Source organism: Lepidochelys kempii, chromosome 2, assembly GCF_965140285.1.
Source record: "Lepidochelys kempii isolate rLepKem1 chromosome 2, rLepKem1.hap1, whole genome shotgun sequence".
Taxonomy (NCBI): domain Eukaryota; kingdom Metazoa; phylum Chordata; order Testudines; family Cheloniidae; genus Lepidochelys; species Lepidochelys kempii.
This window is the reverse complement of record NC_136381.1, coordinates 58153471-58174360: the sequence shown is the minus strand read 5'-3', so window position 1 is coordinate 58174360 and position 20890 is coordinate 58153471. Positions and strand designations below refer to the sequence as shown.

The window sequence follows — 20890 nt, the reverse complement described above, 5'->3', positions numbered from 1 at the left end:
ATGTGCAGTGTTTTGTTGATCTTAGGTGGTACTTTGGGGGTTATTAGAAGACACTGCAAATTACAGGCATCCTGAGATGGTCTTAATTAAGCTCCAAACTGCATCAGGGAGCAAGAAGCGCAAAGACAGCACATAGTCACTGTAATAGAATGCTAAACTGTATTATACTGTTCATCCACTAACCAGCGATGAGTGTATAAATACCTTATGTAAATGACCCTCAGCCATACCTGGAAGACCACTGAAGGATCTTATGATGAACATATCTGGTGTGTATAAGCAAACTCTGAGCCCTGTCGATACCAGATACAGAAACATTACATGGTGTCAGGAGTAAGATAAGAACAGAAACAGAAAGAAAACAGCTATAAAGGTTGCAGACAGATGGAACACAGCAACAAAGGTTGCAGGATCTCATCAACATGCCAGTTGTCAATGCTCCAGAGAACTTCAGTTTGGATAAACCTTCAGAATGGACAGACTGGAAAAATATTGTGAAAAATTTTGCATTGCTACCAAGCTGCACAAAGAAACTGAAGATATACAGGTATCATCTTTAATTTATGCTATGGGGAAGCAAGCAGATCATATCTTTCAATCCTTTAAAATTACTGAAGACAGTCACAAATATGACTATGAAAGGGTTTTGGCTATGTTTGATGAATACTTCATACCTCAGAGAAACGTTGTTTATGAAAGAGCATGTTTTTACCAGAGAACTCCGAACCAAGGAAAAAGGTTGAATGTTTTATAAGAGCTCTACATATAGAGCTCTACATATTTGGCTGAAAACTGATTTGGGGAATGCAAAACATAAATATATCAGAGACACATTGGTTATTGGGCTAACAGTTAAAAACCTTTCACAGCAGCTATAACTGAAGATAGATTTCATTCTAGCCATAGCTATTCAAATAGCAAAATAGTGGTGAAACAGGAAAACCTAGAGAAACTTGACAAACTTAAAAACCTGAAACTAGCTTAGCAACTGCAGACACTTGAGTCTTAAAAATCACGATCATAAAACCCCAATGCAAGAAGAGAGGGACACATTCCAGCCTACATGCACGAGGTGTGGAAAAAGTCATATCCCAAGAGATGATGAATGTCCAGTTAGAGGCACAGGTTGTAATAAGCATGAAATATGGACATTTTACAGCTGGGAGTTAACTCAGATTACAAACAATCAAGAGCCTTTGTTTTGGGGACCTATCACTTACAATGACATAGAACATACCTGGACAGTGAAACTGAATATTCATGGCATGACTATTGACTTTAAAATTGACTCAGAAGCTGATGTCTCAGTCACCTCAGACAGCCCTTACAATCACCTTCAACCCCTCCCAGAGCTGAAGACACCTGACACAGCTCTGACTAGCCCTGGAGATACTCTGAAATGCACAGGCCAATTCATCAAGAAACAACTTACAAACGCAAAAGCTTTGCATTCAGAGTGTATGTGATTAGGGGATCTAAGACCAACAACCTTCTCAGCACCCATGATGGGCCTAGTGAAAAATATGGAGGAAGCTGATGATATCAGACTTTGGGGCAGAGATTGAGCACAAAAGAGATAATGCTGAACCACAGTATACAAACACCCTGTACCAGAAAGACCTTGGAAGAGGCTATGGCAGATTTATGCAAATTCAGAGGATATCATTACCTGGTCATTGTGGACTATTTTTTCAGGCATATAGAAATAATGTACTTGAAAGACCTAACACGTTGCAGTATTATCGAGAAACTGAAGAGCACTTTTGCTTACTTTGGTATTCCAGAACAATTAGTGATGTACAATGGATTGCAATTCATTGCAGCAGAATTTAAGTCATTCCAAATGAAATATGATTTTGGTCTGGAGGCTGACAGCTCGCGATCCCCTATGTAATAACCTCGTGACCCCCTGAGGGGTCCCAAGCCCCAGTTTGAGAACCCCTGGTATAAATACTGTAAATGGTAAGAATGTAGAACTTAAAGGGGGAGATGTAATGGAATGCAAAAGCTAAACTGTATTATACTGTTCAGACATAGGTGGCACTTTATGCAAAATATCTTATTTCAATGAACCTCAGCCAGACTGGCAGAGCATTAACAGATCTAATGATGAACACATCTGGTGTGTATAAGCCAGTTTTGAGACCAGTCCATATTGGGTACAGGAACATGATAGTCACCTTCACTTTCCAGCATGGATCCTACGTTGAGCATAGCTCAGCCAGACCTCAGGAATGCAACAAAAACATTCTAGAGAACATCAGAAAGGAATGCAAGTTCATTCTTAACAAATACAGTGTTAAATACTGGATTTTCATCCTTTAGGCTCTAATTGTTTGTGCACATGGACTTCCACATTCACAAACTAGTACCTACCCTTCACAGGTGAAAACATATATGTGCCTGTTACTACTCAAGGATAAGTTTAAATATTCTAATGCCAAGTGTCAGCATTTGCTGATATTTAAAAAAAAAAAAAAAAGAACTGGTTCCATAGCTCACTTTTACTAAAGTTCCTAAGACAAGGACAACTACTTGTATGGACTAAAACATTTCTAACATTTACTGTCTATTGACACAACATTAAGGGCAAAATCTTCAGCTAGTATAAATTGGCATAGCTCTACTGACTCCTGACAATTTGCTCAGCACTGTACTAACACAGAGGATATAGTAATATAGTAGAGCATACAGTGAATATAAAAATCTTATAATCTACATCGGTGTCAATGTGCACCCACATTCTAGCCAGCAGCAGCCTCAACTATGTTTCCCCTTTTTCTTTCCCAATTATTCCATGAACAAACCCAATAAATCTCGTGTGTGTGTGTGTACAAGATATTGCTGGACCACACATGAACCCTTTTCCCCACCTAGAAACATCTGTGTGATGCCTGTCACATACACACACACACACACACACACACGGTGGGTGTGAGATTTCACTTCTGAAAAAAGCAAATGAATTAAATTAAATGTATATTTAAGTTTTATTTCCTTTCCTTGTTAATTACTTTAAAAGTGAGGCCAACTGAATCATTCTGGCATATTCTACAAACACTTCTGCATGTTAAAACTCTGTCTGAATAACTCAAATACAAATACAGAATCAGTTTTGCAGCATCATTATGAACCCCTACAGAACGCTACAGTGGAATCATAACTACAGCAGTACTGTAATTTGCAGCTGTGTATTATGAAATATATTTAAACAAAAAAACCTGTTCCTGAAGAAACATCCCTCTTTGTAATTTCCTGTACTTGCTAAACAGGAAATTATTTTTTAAGTAAAAGTCTTTAATAGATGTTTCTACACAACCTGCATTAGTAGCTAGCAACAATCTTTGTTAATATATTCCTTGATTAAATATTTACCATTGAAATTAAATACTCTGCCAGTTCATAGTGATCAAATAATGCAGTCCTGTGGGGGGAAAAACATATAGTTATTTTAGAAAGATCAATGAACTTTAAAAGTAAAGCCCAATGCTTTTCTACATCTGCTGCCTTCTTTCAGTGCTTTCAAATGATTTTCTTTATATAAACAAGAGAGAAAGAGAGAGACCAAAAATGCTTCCTCTGTAATAAGCTCATAGAATAAATTATTGTGGACCTTGTGGACTCCCTGTATTGTGGGCCTTGGATTTTTAACCATGTTCAATTATACAGATATGCTAAAAACTCATTGAGTGAAATCCTGGCCTCCCCCGTAAAGTCAACGGTAAAACTCCTATTGACTGCAATACAGCCAGAAATTAGTACTTTTTATAATACCACAAAATGTTGATACAAAGTATTATGCACCAGGAGCTCAACTTATTCTGTGTACACCTGAAACTCCAAATGATTTCAATGGGATATGGCACCCAGAACTCCCACTGACCCTACTGGAAGCTTTGGATGTGTACAGAATGCCAGATCAGGCCCTGCAATTGCATTGACCCTGCTCAGGGAATATTCTGACCATGGTAATCAATTCCATACCAAAACTAGAGAATGAATTAAAACATACCTCAGGGCGAACTTTTGTAGTGATAATCAAGATGGTCCATTTAGACAGTTGACAAGGTGTGAGGATACTTAACATGGGGAAATAAATTCAATATGTGTAATGACCCAGCCACTCCCAGTCTCTATTCAAACCCAAGTTAATGGTATTGCATATTAATTCAAGCTCAGCAGTTTCTCATTGGAGTCTGTTTTTGAAGCTTTTCTGTTGCAAAATTGCCACCCTTAAGTCTTTTACTGAGTGGCCAGAGAGGTTGAAGTGTTCTCCTACCAGTTTTTGAATGTTATGATTCCTGATGTCTAAATGGGCCATCTTGATTATTACTACAAAAGTTTTTTTCTCCTGCTGATAATAGTTCATCTTAATTAATTAGCCTCTTACAGTTTGTATGGCAACTTCCACCTTCTATGTATGTGTGTGTATATATCTTCTTACTATATGTTCCATTCTATGCATCCGATAAAGTGGGCTGTAGCCCACGAAAGCTTATGCTCTAAAAAATTTGTTAGTCTTTAAGGTGCCAAAAGTACTCCTGTTCTTTTTGCGGATACAGACTAACACGGCTGCTACTCTATATACAGGAGATATCTCCTGCCAGGAAGATCAAATATTTAGCATATGGACAAAAGAAACTCCAAGATGACAGGACATAGGCTTTGTAAAATATTCAAACTGAAGCCTTAACCCAGGACTCTAACTGGGTCTCATCCCACACACGCTTGCTGCCCTTAACAGATTAGAGCTCCTACCTACCTTATGGAGTCTTCTGAGGAATCCTGTTAACAATGAACTCTTCTTGTGATGCCTGGTGGCACATTCCTCAGCCAAAATTCATTGGGTGGTGACAAAAATCATCTGCTGTTGTGCAGAATGCCTGCTTTTCTATTTTCCTGCCTTTCTTCAACAGCAAAATCCTGATCTTGCTACTGCTGCTGCTTTAATTTACTCCAGGCTGAGATGCCATTACATGTAAAAATGGCCATTTACAAATGCGTGATTTGCATAAGCAGGCATAGAAACTGTGCATGGATGTGCAGTTGCACCGTGATTTTTCTGAAAATCAGGCACTAAATGGCTTTGTTACAGAACAGTGAAATAGACTCCAGTGCGTTTTTAACATTCCTTGTTCATTCATTTGTTTGGGAAGGTCCACTGAATCCTGGTAAACCAAGTTTAGCATTTATTTGGCCTGGTGCCTCAAAAGGCTTTTGATAGTTCCAAAATGTCATCTTCTATCTTCCCATGAGTATCCCTTTTCCAGTACTGCAATTTCTTTCAGCTTGTCTGCCCACTGACCCTACACTAGAGTAGTTTTCCAGTTCAAAGAGGCAGTGTACATTGCTGAATGTACCATTTGAGATGCCAGAATCTCGATCTCTCTCTGGTCTTGACCCTAGGCACAGGACACCAGGCATCCAGTAGCTTGACCAATCAACCAATTACAGTGTATCCTTGTGAGATCACCTACCTACTGAATCCCCATATCAGTGAGAAACCCCTCCAGATGTGGATGCTCATCCCCTGTTTTCTCTCATCAGTTGAAGTTATACTGTTGGATATTGTTGGAACTGAAACAGGGATTATGAATATAATGTTAGAGGATTCTCTTACCTGTGAAGCAGTGTTTCCTTATTCCCATCTACTGCATCAATAATAGATTCATCACCAGAATAGGATGACATCATTAATTTAACAATCTCAGTTGCTCCTTGGGTGGCAGCAAAATGAAGAGCTGTGCATTTTTCATTCTGCAAACAGGATTATACGGCACAATTTAAAATCAAATGATTTTTCAATCAATTCTATCTGCTTAAAAGATGAGTCGTAGCCTGACTTCAGTGATATGAATTGCCATGCAGGAGACCACACTTCAGTTCGTACACTTGGACTCTTACATATTAGGCCACAGAAGTCTAGGAATAATGCAGTGTTAATTAGATAATTTTTAAGGTCTACCAGTTACTCTTAGTCATTGAACAGCAGCCCCTTGAACTGAATGACATAGATGGACTGTGAAAAAGTCCAAGCTGTCCTTTGTAGCTAGAATAATAATGGCCACAGTGAGTAGCTTTGAAGGTTGGATGCTAAAGCAGAGGAAATCATCTATAGGTAGTCATTTTTGTCATGTTAATTATTATATTTGATTTATTTCCTGAGGTACATTTTCCAATTTCTTCATTTTATAAACAGTAATTGTTTGCTTGTTAGCCCTTATTTATATGTGATCTGTTTGACTGGGTGAATCATATCCACCCTTGATAGATGTCTGAGTGGTCCTGTGTTTTTCCTTTTGGCTACACATGTATAACTTTTAATGATCAGAAAGTCTCATTGAATTGAAATAGTCTTTTTCATGATGCCATATCGGTGGAAGAAACGTAGATTACATGGGTAAATATTGAGGTTTATTTCAGTGGACTAAAGGATGGGAAAAAAGTATTCAGTAGATTAATGCTTTGATTAATGGAATTCAATGTGGTTTGCTGCAGAACTAAAAACAGAACTCAAAACACAATGCCACCTCTGAGTTTAAGAAAACAATATATCTCTAAGCCCCAAATAAAACTTTTCATTTGAATAAACAGTTTACTCTTGTAGACTTAGAACTATTAGCCTATAAATGTTTACATTAAATAATTGGGCCACATCATTTGCAGTGCATACACTCAATTTAATCCTTTTCTCCTGTTTTTGTTTTTTTAAAACTTTCAAATACTTCCTTATGTTCTGAAACTTATTCTGATACAGATTTTCATTATCTTCCCATTTTAGGATGTCAAATCTTTAAACTGTTATCTGCTAACAGCTTGAAACCTGCACGCAATGGGTGTGAGATTCATCAGTAGGTTCAGATGCGCACGCACGTCAGAGCTTGCATGCTTGCCTGTTTGTTTATTGTGCGTATCTTCTAGACTAAAACATAGCCTGACTTCAACAGGCAGCTTTTCATATACACACAGACTGATGTTTTATTGTAATACATATATCTCATGCAAGACATTGTATTTTCCTAATAAAACAAGTTATCTTTATATATTTGAATAATACAAAAATAGGGTAAAATCGGAAAAAAATGAACATTACTTTCTGTAAAACCTGTGATTTTTTCGACAAAATTAGTTAAAACTGAAAACGAAGGGGATTATGCATTGTATTATATTATATTACCTGCTTCAGATCAATCTGTGCTCCAAATTCGATGCACATTTTAATCATTTCCAAGTCTCCACTCTGAACTGCCAGATGGAGAGGACTGCACTTTCCATTATTGGTAAAATTGATGTGACTTTCAGTAGAATGACCTAATTCTTCACCTGAGAAAGAAAATAAAATGCAAACATATTAAATAAAGATAACACAAGAAATCAAGATTTAAAAAACAAACAAATATAGGGATATATTTTCCCCCTAAATACCAACATGTAACTCCTGTTAACACTCATGGAGTTCTGTGAATGCACTGAGCATATGAGTTATGGCCCTCGTTGTACACGCACTTAGCCATATCTGTAACTTTACTCATTGGAGCATGCTCATTGAACTTGTAGAGAGTTATAGTGTGTAAATGTTTGCAGGATCAAAACTTTTGCATAGCCCTTTGAGAAGCAAAGTACTAAATACGCACTAAGTGTCACTACAGGTATGTCTATATTTGAATTGGGAGATGTGATTCCCAGCCCGCTTAAGACTTACCCGCATTAGCTCTGCTCAAGCTAGTGTCTAAAAATGGCAGTGTGTCTCAGCAGGACAGGCGGCCACTTGGGCTAGCTGCCGCAAGTATAATCCCACCTGACCCCTGGGTACGTACTCAGGTGGCTAGCCTGAGCCACCGCCTGTGCCACCATGGACACATTCTTTTTTAGGCACTAGCACAAGCAGAACTCATGGATGTACATCTACACAAGCCTCCCAGCTCAACTATAGACATACCTGTAACAGGATAGGTGGCCCATTTAATGAAACTGGGTTCAGTTCTCCTGTCCCAGTCTAGGTGCTCCCAGTTGGGCCAATTAAGAGGATGGGGCAGCACCTGGGGGCCTATAAAAGGTCAGTTAAATGTCAGAGCAGGGTGAGTCAGACAGGAGAAGGGAGAGAGAAAGCTGCCATAGAGAGAAGACAGTCCCTGGGAGAAGTCTGAAGGCAGGAGAGCAGCAAGAAGGGTTTGCTGGCTGGCTGGCATCCTCAAGTCAGAAAGCCAAGGATGGAGAGGGCTAAAGGTAGTAATAATAGGAGGAGGAGGAGCAGCAGCAGCAGAGAGAGGGATTCCTCCTGGCTCTAAGCCAGAGCCAACAGCCAGAAAAGGCTGAAGGAAGGGGGAGCAGCAGAGGGGCTTACCAGCTGATGTCTCCTTGCTGGAGAGCTGGATCCAGAGAAAGAACAAAAGGAGGATACTCCCAGAAGAGAGGCTTTGGGAGTTCCCATGAGGAGAGCGGGGTTGCCCCCCAAAAGGAAGGCCTGGAGTAGCTGTCATAGCTGAGGAACAGAGGACTGACAAAGAGTCCAGGTACAGCGGAAGATGCCAGAATGTGGTTGGTGTTATGTCAGTGGCCAAAAGGATAATGTGCTTTTTAAGGACTACTTGTACTGGCATGATATGGACTATGTTTTGGAACTTTTACTGTGGACTATTTGCACTACGTTTTACTAATGAACTGTGTGTGGATTAGAAGATAAGCCTCCATGGAGATACTGGGGACTCAGAAGGGAAAATGAGGCGAGGGGCCAACTGAAGGGCTGCCTTGAGGCCACGAGAGCGCAGCTGGGAGGAGGCTACTCATTTACAGTACCTATAACTAATAAGGATGAAACAAAAGAGATTTGGAACATTTATTTACCTTTTTTTAAAATAATTTCCATGCATGCTTTTGCACCTGAAAAGGCAGCTGCATGGACAGGCATACATCCAGTTTTGTTTGATTTACATAACTTTCCTCCATTTTCAAGCTGAAAAATAGCGTTCACATATAGTTAAATGGCATGCTGCAAATTATGACCAAATAACACGTTATCATAGATGTACTTTCTCACTTGTAATGTCTGTGTCTATTCTATGTTTTGATGATCTTTAAAATACATGATTCATTTGAAAAAAAAAAATAGAATAGCAGGCTAGACTTATATATATATAAATCCAATAAACAGTGAAGTATAATTCCTCAAGGAGCATGCTTGAAGTTTACCCAATGGTTTTCTAAAATTCACATTTCCAAAATCACATTTCATTTGGGGTTTCCTGGGGTTTTTTAAATATACTGGACCAAAGTGGAGTGAGTTTTTTCACCTTTCTCACAGCAGACTGGAGACCCAGTGGGGAAGCTTAGTAGATAGTAGGTGTAGCAGCTGTCCAGTGTAGGCACAAGGTACAGAGGGAATACAGTTCCCTGATAAACTCGATTTGGAAAGGGATTTAGGGGAAGACACCCCCAAGGAAGCTGGGAAAATGGGGCTGGGACTCCTAACGTCTGGTACAGTGGGGAGACAACCCCTAATCCCCTTTTTCCAGTCCCCCATAACCATCATTCAATGTTGCTGGGGTCCCAGCAACAGACTGGGACCAAGTTGGGAAGGGGGAGGGCACACAGAAGTTCTCCCAAATAGGAGAAAACAATTAAGGAAATAATGATGACCCACACTGTATGATTTATTGGTGGGTATTCCCAGATATTTTAAGTGAATAAAGTTGCAGCCTAATTAAACTACATCCATTGCCTCTTCTCTTTCTTCCAGCTTGGCCAGGACAAGCTATTTTTCTCAGGAATGGGCATTGTTTTAACATAATGCACTCAAGAATCTTGTTAACACATTTTTTCATAGTGCTGCTGTAGGTACAAAGAGATTTAAAAGATTCCCAAGGAAAGACAGGCATATGCTGGCAGATAAAACACACTGCATTTCAGAAAAAATAAAAAAAAATATACCTCATGCAAGATGTTAAAATGTCTTTTTTCTAGCTTAAGACACCAATTTTGCAAATAGATGCACCCTTACATGTAATGGAACTATATGAGAGCACTAGGATGTGACACACTTATTTGCAGTATTATAAGAGGCCATTGAAGTGAACAGGGCTCCACTCAGGCTCATGCAACTTGCCGTACTGGGGCTTTAATTTATGCTTACACTTCTTTGGTTAAGCAGAGCTATACAAAGTAGAAAAACAGACAACACATTGTATTAAGATAAGCAGAAGAACATTAGGGGAAATCAAATCATTCTACGTACCAGAAGCGTCAGTGCCTCAGGATTTTCTTTGTAACATGCTACTATTATAGGTGTGTTGCCAGTTTCTCCTTCCAGATTAACATCTGTACTGCTGTGTTGGACCAACACCTAGAAAGTAAACATAAGAACGGCCATACTGGGTCAGACCAATGGTCCATCTAGCCCATTATCCTGTCTTCCAACAGTGGCCAAAACCAGGTGCTTCAGAGGGAATGAACAGAATAGGTAATCATCAAATGATCCACCCCATCACCCATTCCCAGCTTCTGGCAAACAGAGGATAGGGACACCATTCTTGCCCATCGTGGCTAATAATCACAAAAGAGAACCTTTAAAATTTTGAACTAATTTAATTGCTTATCATGCATCATTTCTTATTATTAGTGTTCTGTTTGAGGCGCACCAACAGCATGCAGAGTAATAGAAGGAGAGGAAAGGAGTTCCAGATATATGTACCACAGTGCAAGAAGATACAGGTGAGAGTAGGCCAGGGAAAGAAAGCTTATGTTTACAGTAGAGAGTCACTAGTAATTGAACTAGTGGGACAATACTGCTGTAAGCACCAACAGTAAAGTGACTACACACTAGCGATACTATTTTGGGCCAAGTTCTGATTCAGTTTTGCCCTGTGTTTACACTGGCACTGAACTATATACCACTGAATTTCTACTGCTGTCTGGATATCTAACAAAGTTACCAGAACAGGTCTAAGAAGCAATGGATTCTGGGAGATCTGAGAAAAATTAAATGTCTCTAGATATTATCTATATTTCTCTGTGTTTTCTCTTGCTAAATAAACTTTACTTTATTTCCCTTTCAAATAGCTCCCATATGCCTTGTCGGCACTGGAGAATTTGGCATATTAACTAGCTTTTGGAAAGGGAAACAAAGGGAGAGTTAGGTTAAATAGAGGAAAGTGCGGGGGAAGACATGAGAGCATATATGTAAGCATGAGCAGACTTGTGCAGAGTCTTGAAGGTGAATTTAGGCCCATATCCAGAATTTAATTTTCAAATTCCGTGTTCCACATTTATTTTTAACAGACAATGCATATGTGCAAAATTGTGAGGAGGAAGCTGGAGGTTTTGGCAGCTGTTTAGGGGAATCTCTGACATCTTACAGAACTTTAGTTACATTATGGACCACAGTGGTGTTTTCTTCCTTTTTGTGTTTGAGAAAACTATCAGAAGAGTTTGGATGCAATTTAGAAAAGTTCTTTTCTGGTGATGTTATAACAAATGCATGAGCTAGTAACTTCCAGAATTCTACTTACACAACATATGCCTCGTCAACAAATGGGGAAATAGTTTTGCTAAAAATTTCAAAGTTGTTTCTGCAAAAAGAAAAGGAGTACTTGTGGCTTCTTAGAGACTAACAAATTTATTTGAGTGTAAGCTTTCATGAGCTACAGCTCACTTCATTGGATGCATGCAGTGGAAAATACAGTGGAGAGATTTTATATACACCGAGAACATGAAACAATGGGTGTTTCCATACACACTGTAACAAGAGTGATCAGGAATGGTTAGCTATTACCAGCAGGAGAGAATAAAAAAACCCTTTAGTAGTGATAATCAAGGTGGGCCATTTCCAGCAGTTGACAAGAACTTGTGAGGAACAGTAGGGGGGGGAATAGCTTTACTTTGTGTAATGACACATCCACTCCCAGTCTTTATTCAAGCCTAATGTAATGGTGTCCAGTTTGCAAATTAATTCCAAATCAGCAGTCTCTCATTGGAGTCTGTTTTTGAAGTTTTTTTGTTGAAGAATTGCGACTTTTAGGTCTGTAATCGAGTGACCAGAGAGACTGAAGTGTTCTCCAACTGGTTTTTGAATGTTCTAATTCTTGACATCTGATTTGTGTCCATTTATTCTTTTACGTAGAGACTGTCCAGTTTGACCAATGTACATGGCAGAGGGGCATTGCTGGCACATATCACATTGGTAGATGTGCAGGTGAATGAGCCTCTAATAAATTGGTTAGTCTCTAAGGTGCCACAAGTACTCCTTTTCTTTTTGCAAATACAGACTAACACGGCTGTTACTCTGAAACCTCTGATAGTGTGGCTGATGTGATTAGGCCCTATGATGGTGTCCCCTGAATAGATATGTGGAAACAGTTGGCAATGGGCTTTGTTGCAAGGACAGGTTCCTGGGTTAGTGGTTTTGTTGTGTGGTGTGTGATTGCTGGTAATTGCTTCAGGTTGGGGGGCTTTCTGTAAGCAAGGACTGGCCTTCTCCCAAGATCTGTGAGAATGATGGGTCATCCTTAAGGATAGGTTGTAGAGCCTTGATGATGCGCTGGAGTGGTTTTAGTTGGGGGCTGAAAGTGATGGCTAGTGGCGTTCTGTTATTTTCTTTGTTGGGCCTGTCCTGTAGTAGGTGACTTCTGGGAACTCTTCTGGCTCTGTCAATATGTTTCTTCACTTCAGCAGGTGGGTACTGTTGTTGTAAGTTGTAAGAACGCTTGATAGAGATCTTGTAGGCGTTTGTCTCTGTCTGAGGGGTTGGAGCAAATGCGGTTGTATCGTAGAGCTTGGCTGTAGACAATGGATCGTTTGATGTGGTCCGGATGAAAGCTGGAGGCATGTAGGTAAGTATAGCGGTCAGTAGGTTTCCAGTATAGGGTGGTGTTTATGTGACCATCGCTTATTAGCACTGTAGTGTCCAGGAAGTGGATCTCTTGTGTGGACTGGTCCAAGCTGAGGTTGATGGTGGGATGGAAATTGTTGAAATCATGGTGGAATTCCTTAAGGAATTCTTTTCCATGGGTCCAGATGATGATGATATCATCAATGTAGCACAAGGAGAGTAGGGGCATTAGGGGACGAGAGCTGAGGAAGCGTTGTTCTAAGTCAGCCATAAAAATGTTGGCATACCGTGGGGCCATGCAGGTACCCATAGCAGTGCCACTGATTTGAAGGTATACATTGTCCCCAAATGTGCAATAGTTATGGGTGAGGACAAAGTCACAAAGTTCAGCCACCAGGTTTGCCGTGACATTATTGGGGATACTGTTCCTGACGGCTTGTAGTCCATCTTTGTGTGGAATGTTGGTGTAGAGGGCTTCTACATCCATAGTGGCCAGGAAGGTGTTTTCAGGAAGATCAGGATGGTGTAGTTTCCTCAGGAAGTCAGTGGTGTCTCAAAGATAGCTAGGAGTGCTGGTAGAGTAGGGCCTGAGAAGGGAGTCTACATAGCCAGACAATCCTGCTGTCAGGGTGCAAATGCCTGAGATGATGGGGCGTCCAGGATTTCCAGGTTTATGGATTTTGGGTAGCAGATAGAATACCCCTGCTCAGGGTTCTAGGGGTGTGTCTGTGCAGATTTGTTCTTGTGCTTTTTCAGGGAGTTTCTTGAGCAGATGGTGTAGTTTCTTTTGGTAACCCTCAGTGGGATCAGAGGGAAATGGCTTGTAGAATGTGGTGTTGGAGAGCTACCTAGCAGCCTCTTGTTCATATTCCGACCTATTCATGATGACAACAGCACCTCCTTTGTCAGCCTTTTTGATTATGATGTCAGAATTGTTTCTGAGGCTATGGATGGCATTGTGTTCTGCACGGCTGAGGTTATGAGGCAAGCGATGTTGTTTTCCACAATTTCAGCCCATGCACGTCGGCAGAAGCACTCTATGTACAAGTCCAGTCTGTTGTTTCGACCTTCAAGAGGAGTCCACCCAGAATCCTTCTTTTTGTAGTGTTGGTAGGAAGATCTCTGTGGGTTAGTATGCTGTTCAGAGGTGTGTTGGAAATATTCCTTGAGTCAGAGACATCGAAAATAGGATTCTAGGTCACCACAGAACTGTATCATGTTCGTGGGAGTGGAGGGGCAGAACGAGAGACCCCAAGATAGCCCAGCAGAAGAATCTTTCCTAAGAGTATAGCTGGATAGATTAACAATATTGCTGGGTGGGTTAAAGGAACCACTGTTGTGGCCCCTTGTGGCATGTAGTAGTTTAGATAGTTTAGTGTCCTTTTTCTTTTGTAAAGAAGCAAAGTGTGTGTTGTAAATGTCTTGTCTAGTTTTTGTAAAGTCCAGCCACAAGGAAGTTTGTGTGGAGGGTTGGTTTTTTATGAGAGTATCCAGTTTTGAGAGCTCATTCTTAATCTTTCCCTGTTTGCTATATTGGATGCTGATCAGGTGGTTCTGCAGTTTCTTTGGGAGTGTGTGGCACAATCTGTCAGCATAGTCTGTGTGGTATGTAGATTGTAATGGATTTTTTACCTTCAGCCCTTTTGGTATGATGTCCATCTGTTTGCATTTAGAAAGGAAGATGATGTCTATCTGTATCTGTACGAGTTTTTTCATGAAGTTGATAGATTTCCACTCCATACTGCTAAATTCAGTGCCTTGCATAATGACAGGTTTCAGAATAGCAGCCGTGTTAGCCTGTATCCGCAAAAAGAAAAGGAGTACTTGTGGCACCTTAGAGACTAACAAATTTATCTGAGCATAAGCTACGAAAGCTTACGTGCAAATAAATTTGTTAGTCTCTAAGGAGTACTTGTGGCACCCCTTTTCTTTTTGCGGATACAGACTAACACGGCTACTACTCTGAAAGTTGTTTCTGTTTCTCAGGATTTGGAACAGTCCCATTTGCTTAATTTGCTTAATTTCAGCTTTATCAATATTTGTATTGAAATTGTTTTCAACGTGGTTATAAAATGTTTTACTAAAAACCAAGTTTTCTTACTAAAAACCATGGTCAGAACAAATCTTAATGGATAACTTTGTTGGTAAGTCACTTTTGCTTAGCAACTTTTGAGTACAGTTTATCTCTTTTGTGAGTACCTGCCATCTGAAGAACTTAAAGGGCTATATTTTCAGTGGGTATAAGCTTCTTGTGTGTGAATTTGTACACTTGGAATTTTGCATACAACTAGTGAAATTGTGTGCCCAGGGGGCTCTTGAGCCCTTTATGCATGTATATTTACTTGGACTATAATCTTACCTTAACTATTTCATTGTGAAGGCACTGCACAGCTAGATGAAGAGGTGCCATCATACTGGAGTTTAGAATGTTTGGGTTAGCGCCTCTGCTGAGAAGTAATTTAACACTTTCAACCTGGTTTTTTTTTGTGGCCCAGTGCAATGGGGTGTTTCCAGAGGAGTCCATCACATTTAGCGCTAGGTCAAAAGGTAAAAAAACAAAGTATACTACAATAAACATGTAGCTGGCAAATGTTCTGATGCAGTTAATAGACAACTGATTTTCCTGTGAAATATATTTTCAGTAGAGGTTCTCTGTCACTGGGTTTGTTTGTAGGTTTGTTTAAATAAATCATCAACTGTGAAAGACTCTTGCTGCTATTACTAAGGTGCCAGTTACATTATAAATGAATTACAATTAATTAATTATGTCCTATGCTGAATCCACAATGTTATGATTGAGAGGTAATATTACATTTAAAATGTCATCATACAACAACAGAGGAGAGCAAGGATGAACATGTAACAAAGATACCAAAACAATGTTAAGAAAATCGTGATTCCTCTGTGAAGATGGCAGTAATAAATCCGAACACCAATCTACACCATTGAAGTAATGGATGCTTTTATTTAAACTATTTTTATTTAATGATACAGAAGATAATTTAATCAAGTATTACCTTCATTGGAAGAATCATCTAAAATCATCTCCATTAATTCTATGTGACCTCCTCCTGCAGCATGATGCAATGGAGTGGCCTTCAGTTCATCCAATTTGCTAAGCCCAGAACGATTTTTCTTAATTAAACTCCGCAATCTGCAAGCACTTCCATCTGAAATCACCTAATTTTGGGTGCAAATATTGTAAATTGCTTTATTTTTTTCCACTAAACAAGACTTTAGTAACACCATATGCTAAAAAGTAGATCAGAATAAAATTTCTCTCTGTCTTGTTTGCCTATCAGTTTCAAAAGCAGTTGGACTACATTACTTTTACTTAGGACCTTGCACACGTTTTTCATTATGTGACATATAAATGTGTGATTTGTTCCTGGCCTTACCATTCAATTAGTTTCTAAAAGTAAAAGCAGTTATTTCTGAAAATGTTCAACTTTTTCATTGATTTATCATATAAAATCTTATAATTGATTTGAGCTTTCAATATATCAAAGACAAACTAAATGGATCAACCAAATATATAAACCAGCTGGCAACAGAAAATTAAAAAACAGACACTTTCACACCAATCCAAACATGAAATACAATATTTAAAAGTATAAGTGTAATTCAACATCCTTACTCCAACTTCTTCTAATTTTCCCTTTTGCTAAAAAGAATGGCAAAGAATAAGAATCAGAAAGTACCACATGAATTGCGTATATTTTTCATATTATTGCTCCTGTCTTACAGCCTGATAATGCATGTAAATAGCTGTATTCAAATACTGAAATGAGTATGTGCTCTTTGCAGTTGGTATAACCAGAAACCTCCATAGCTCATCAACTGCACAACTCCATGCTGAAGGAATCAAATCCTGCTCCACTGAAGTCAATGGCAAAACTCCCATTGACTTCAATGAGTGCAAAATCAAACTCAAGACAAGCAGCAAAAAGAAATTAACAAAAATGTAAGTAATCTAGACTCAACTGTTTTCCCTTCTGCATAAAGTCAAAGATCTTCCCACCCACCAGCCTCTATTCTGTTCCCCTGTGTCCAGGAGGGGAAGAGGTTAACGATGAAGGAAAATAAACAATCTTGACCCTTTCCCTGAACAGAACTTTACACTGAGATTGAGAATGATTCGGGGCTGCACCTCCAAGTCACAGTTCAAGGAGAGGGGGCTTGTGCCCTCAGGATTCTGGACTGCTTTGGAGAAAAAAAATCCATTAAAATGTTCACAGCTGCAGGAAATTATGCAGATGCATGTCAGACAATAGAAGGGGTCAGACAATCATTACTTAATGAGAATAAACACTGAGATTCAAAACGTTAAAGCTTTCGCACCATTAACATCTAAATTGTCAATATCCCACCCCCAAATATACCAAGTAACCTTAGATCAAACTCTGGTAAGTTCTCAAGGGACACAAGGTGGGTGAGGCAACGTCTTGTATCGGGCCAAACTCTGTGGGTGAGAGAGACAAGCCTTCAAGCCACACACAGCTCTTCTTCATGTCATACTAGCTAATAATAATCTAGGGATACCCAATATCACAGTAGCGAACATCTGAGGACCAACAGGGCTCACCATCACTGCAGGCAAGTTCTCAAGCGGCATTTTCCTTTCCTTCCCCCCCCCCCGGGCTGTGCATTTGGACTGTTATCCGTGGAAATACAGTGTGTGGGGGCGTGGGGCGTTAGTGGGTGTAGGGGGAAACAGAGGGTTGCTGACATTGACCCTTCCAAGCCTCCTCCCGCCCCACGCCCTCTGCTGCCTCCAGCCTCTCCCATCCCCTCCCCCACACCTTAGACAACTCAGCCCCCCATCTTCCCCCCTTAGACACCTCTCCCCCCCCCCGGCAGAACCTTCCCCGCGCCCTCAGCGCCTGCCCAGCCCCGTCCTTGCCCCATTCGCCAGCCCGTCTGCCCCGCTTCTCGCCGCACCGACCTTAAAGACGTCCTGCGAGGCGAGGGAGGCGGCATCGGCCTCGCACACGACCCCCTCGTAGGAGCCGCACGCCGCCTTGTCCCGCGGCGGGAACATCCTCAGCAGGGCGCGCTTCATGGCTCTGTCCGCCGCCCGCCCCGGCCACCTGGAAGGGAGCGAGAGCAGCGAGTGAGTCCCGCGCCGGCGGGGGAGGCGCCGGCGGCAGGGCGCGGAGCGCGGCCGGCTAGGGACACGCCTCATGCCGCGCACCTCAGCTCCCCCACGGGCGGCCCCCGCCGGGAGCCCGACGAGGCTGGGGGACCCGCAGCGGGAAGAGGCTCTAGGGACGCGAAGCGCTGGGGGCACTCAGGAAACGTCTCCCCGCCTGGCCAAGGAGACCAACCCTTGCCCGCCGCCTTTCCACCAGCCGGCAGCCCCGGCCGGCACGACTCAGGGAACCCTTTCCCGAGCTGCGCCAGGGAGGCTGAGCCCGGGGTCTTTCCCCTGCCGGCCAGGAGCGAAGCACTGTGCTGAGGGGGCGAGGAGAGCGTTCGGGGAGGGAGGGAGGGAAGGAAGGGGGTGAATTTTGCGCCCTCCCAGGGGCCTGTGAGAGGGAGATTCACAGCTGCCAGTCCTAGAGGGGCCAGGTGGGTGAGGTACATGGGACCAACTTCTGTTGGTGAGAGAGGCAAGCTTTTGAGCCACACAGGGCTCTCCTTCAGGTCTGGATAAAGGCTCTCCCAGCCTCATGCAAGGTGGAACAGCTTATTTTAGCATGAAACCTTGAAAATTGCCCTGGTGTTCTTGTTGATCAAATAACTGGACAAGCTCTGAGTCAAAAGAACAAGGAAAACCCATATTTACTCAGATCGCCAGCAAAAGCTTTGAAAACGTTTGAAATGTCAAATTCTGATATTTCCTTCAGGTCAAGCAAGATTTCCCTACTGACACTGAGGGACCTGAACAGCCCCATCTTGAAATCCCAATTTTAGCCCCAGTAAAATTGTGTATTATTATGATCACTCAGAATGAAATTATGAAAATGTTCATAATCTTTAAATCAAATCAAATCAAATCTTTAAGTGTTTTGTGGGGCGCCCGTTACAAAAATATAACCATAGTGATGTCAGTATGGTTACACAGTTGTAAATTAATTAGGGTGTTAACTAATAAATTCATTTCTTGAGTGCTTTAGGATTTCCAGCATGTCAACAAGTATGAGGTATTTATAGAGCTTTGGGTCATGCACTAAGTATAATATTAAATGAAAAAACTCCAGTGCAGTTAACTGAAATGAAAAAAAATGCAAAAACTTAATGCATTGTTGCAACCTAACTGCTGAAGAATCAAATCCTCAAATCAGAAAAATTCTACAACAATGTTGTCTTTGCCATAGTGCACTGCTGGCAATGCTGAGCCCTGGGCACTCTGTGGGAAGGGGGGCAATCCTGGCTCTACTAGGCTCCCAGAAATAGAAGGTAGCCTTTGGGCTGGTCTGTTTTACGTTTTGCTTCCTCTGATCCCCCTGGGTCATTCCAGAAGCTGGGGATTGGCCAGAGGTTGTGGCTCATCCCTGTCCACACCTCAACATGCTGCCTATACTGAAGGCTGTGAAGGAGGGTATGATAGGGTCAACTAGCCCCATGATAGGCAGCTGATTAAACTGACTTCAAAATTGTTAGCTGGGGTCAGAATTTAGTCTTGCATTTTTATGCTATACATGCATATCTGCAGCACTGTATAAATAGTTATAATTCTATATACACTTAATATCATGAACTATAATCCTATATATTATGGTATACATTTCTGAAAAATAAAAAATAGAAATTATTAATTTGTTGAATGTGGCTGACTTAATGTTGCTTTAACTTTAATTTATTAATTTTCTGAGTTTTGTATGCTTGATTTCTCAACATTTACATTGCATTAATATTATTTTTTTGCAATTTATTTAACCAGGGAGTTGGAGAGAGTTCAGGAGAGGGAGGGAATTAAAAAAGCACTACAAAGCATTTTAAAATACTAAGTACCTAAGCACCAAAGCAATTTTAACTGAGACACTTTTAACCTTGGGGTCCTTACTGAGTTATCCTGAATTTAGGAGACCTTAACAGAGGGGTTATTAACTCAAGTAGCCTTATCTAAGATGTTCTTAAGAAGTATGAGAGTCTTAATGTTAAAATGGTTTAGAGCTTTATTCATGTTAACTTTCAGGGAACCTAAAAAATGGGGAGGGGGGAAGTTCTACTGCACATGCTCTAATATGTACTATATGAATCTTCAAAAATGTCATAAAGGTCTCTATAAATTATTTAACAACCTGCTTATTGTTACAATTAATTGTGACTGAAGCAAATAGGGTGGTCACTCATACACTACAGTAGCTCAGAGGGGAAGTCACTAATGCCTAGCAGTATGAATTACTGAATAGTTAATTAATTATGAAGAAGGCCGTCTCCGAAATGGTGAGTTGTAAGTAATTTGTAGGTTACACTGTTTCTCAGAGCTCAGTATAGACTGCAATACTGTTTGTTCTCCTTTCAAGACTTTACTTTTAGGCCTTGTCTACACGGCACAGTTTTGTTGACAAAAAACAGCTTTCTTCTGACAAAACAATGGCGGTGTACGCACTGAAATGCTCCTCCTACCGATGTAATTCCCCTGCTATGCTGACATAATAAAACCACCTTGATGAGAGCCGTAGGACTTATGGGTAGACACTGCATTCCTTACGATCATTCTTGTTAATATCACGGAAGAACTGTCCCCCACTGGGAGCACTACTGCCCCCGGGGTCCCTGCTTCCCACTCCTCACCAGGAGCACAGCAGCTGACTGGACTCCAGGCACAGATATTCCCACCAGAAGGGAAAAGCCCCAGGCAGCTGCCCCCTCCACCCCCGCTCCCAGCTGGGAGCAGTAAGGCGAGAAGTAAGTTTAACATTTGTAAGTTCAACTTTCATTATGAAGAGATTGCACTACAGTACTTCTATTAGGTGAATTGAAAAATACTATTTCTTTTGTTTTTACTGTGCAAATATTTGTAATAAAAATAAATATAAAGTGTGCACTATACACTTTGTATTCTGTGTTGTAATTGAAATACATATATTTGAAAATGTAGAAAATATGCACAAATAT

General features: G+C 40.8%; 1 protein-coding gene across 1 annotated transcript in view; it reads right to left on the bottom strand.

Annotated features, from left to right (window-relative positions):
* The window catches only part of TRPA1 (transient receptor potential cation channel subfamily A member 1), a 61430-nt gene extending 43545 nt beyond the window's left edge, over positions 1-17885 (bottom strand). The window contains exons 1-8 of the mRNA XM_073329391.1: positions 17769-17885; positions 15841-16003; positions 15183-15358; positions 10232-10339; positions 8845-8953; positions 7178-7323; positions 5621-5757; positions 3376-3424 (exon numbers count right to left, since the gene is read on the bottom strand). Of these exons, the coding sequence (XP_073185492.1) occupies positions 3376-3424; positions 5621-5757; positions 7178-7323; positions 8845-8953; positions 10232-10339; positions 15183-15358; positions 15841-16003; positions 17769-17885 (1005 nt within the window). The remainder of the gene's footprint in view (positions 1-3375; positions 3425-5620; positions 5758-7177; positions 7324-8844; positions 8954-10231; positions 10340-15182; positions 15359-15840; positions 16004-17768) is intronic.
* Between the last annotated feature and the right edge of the window lie 3005 nt (positions 17886-20890).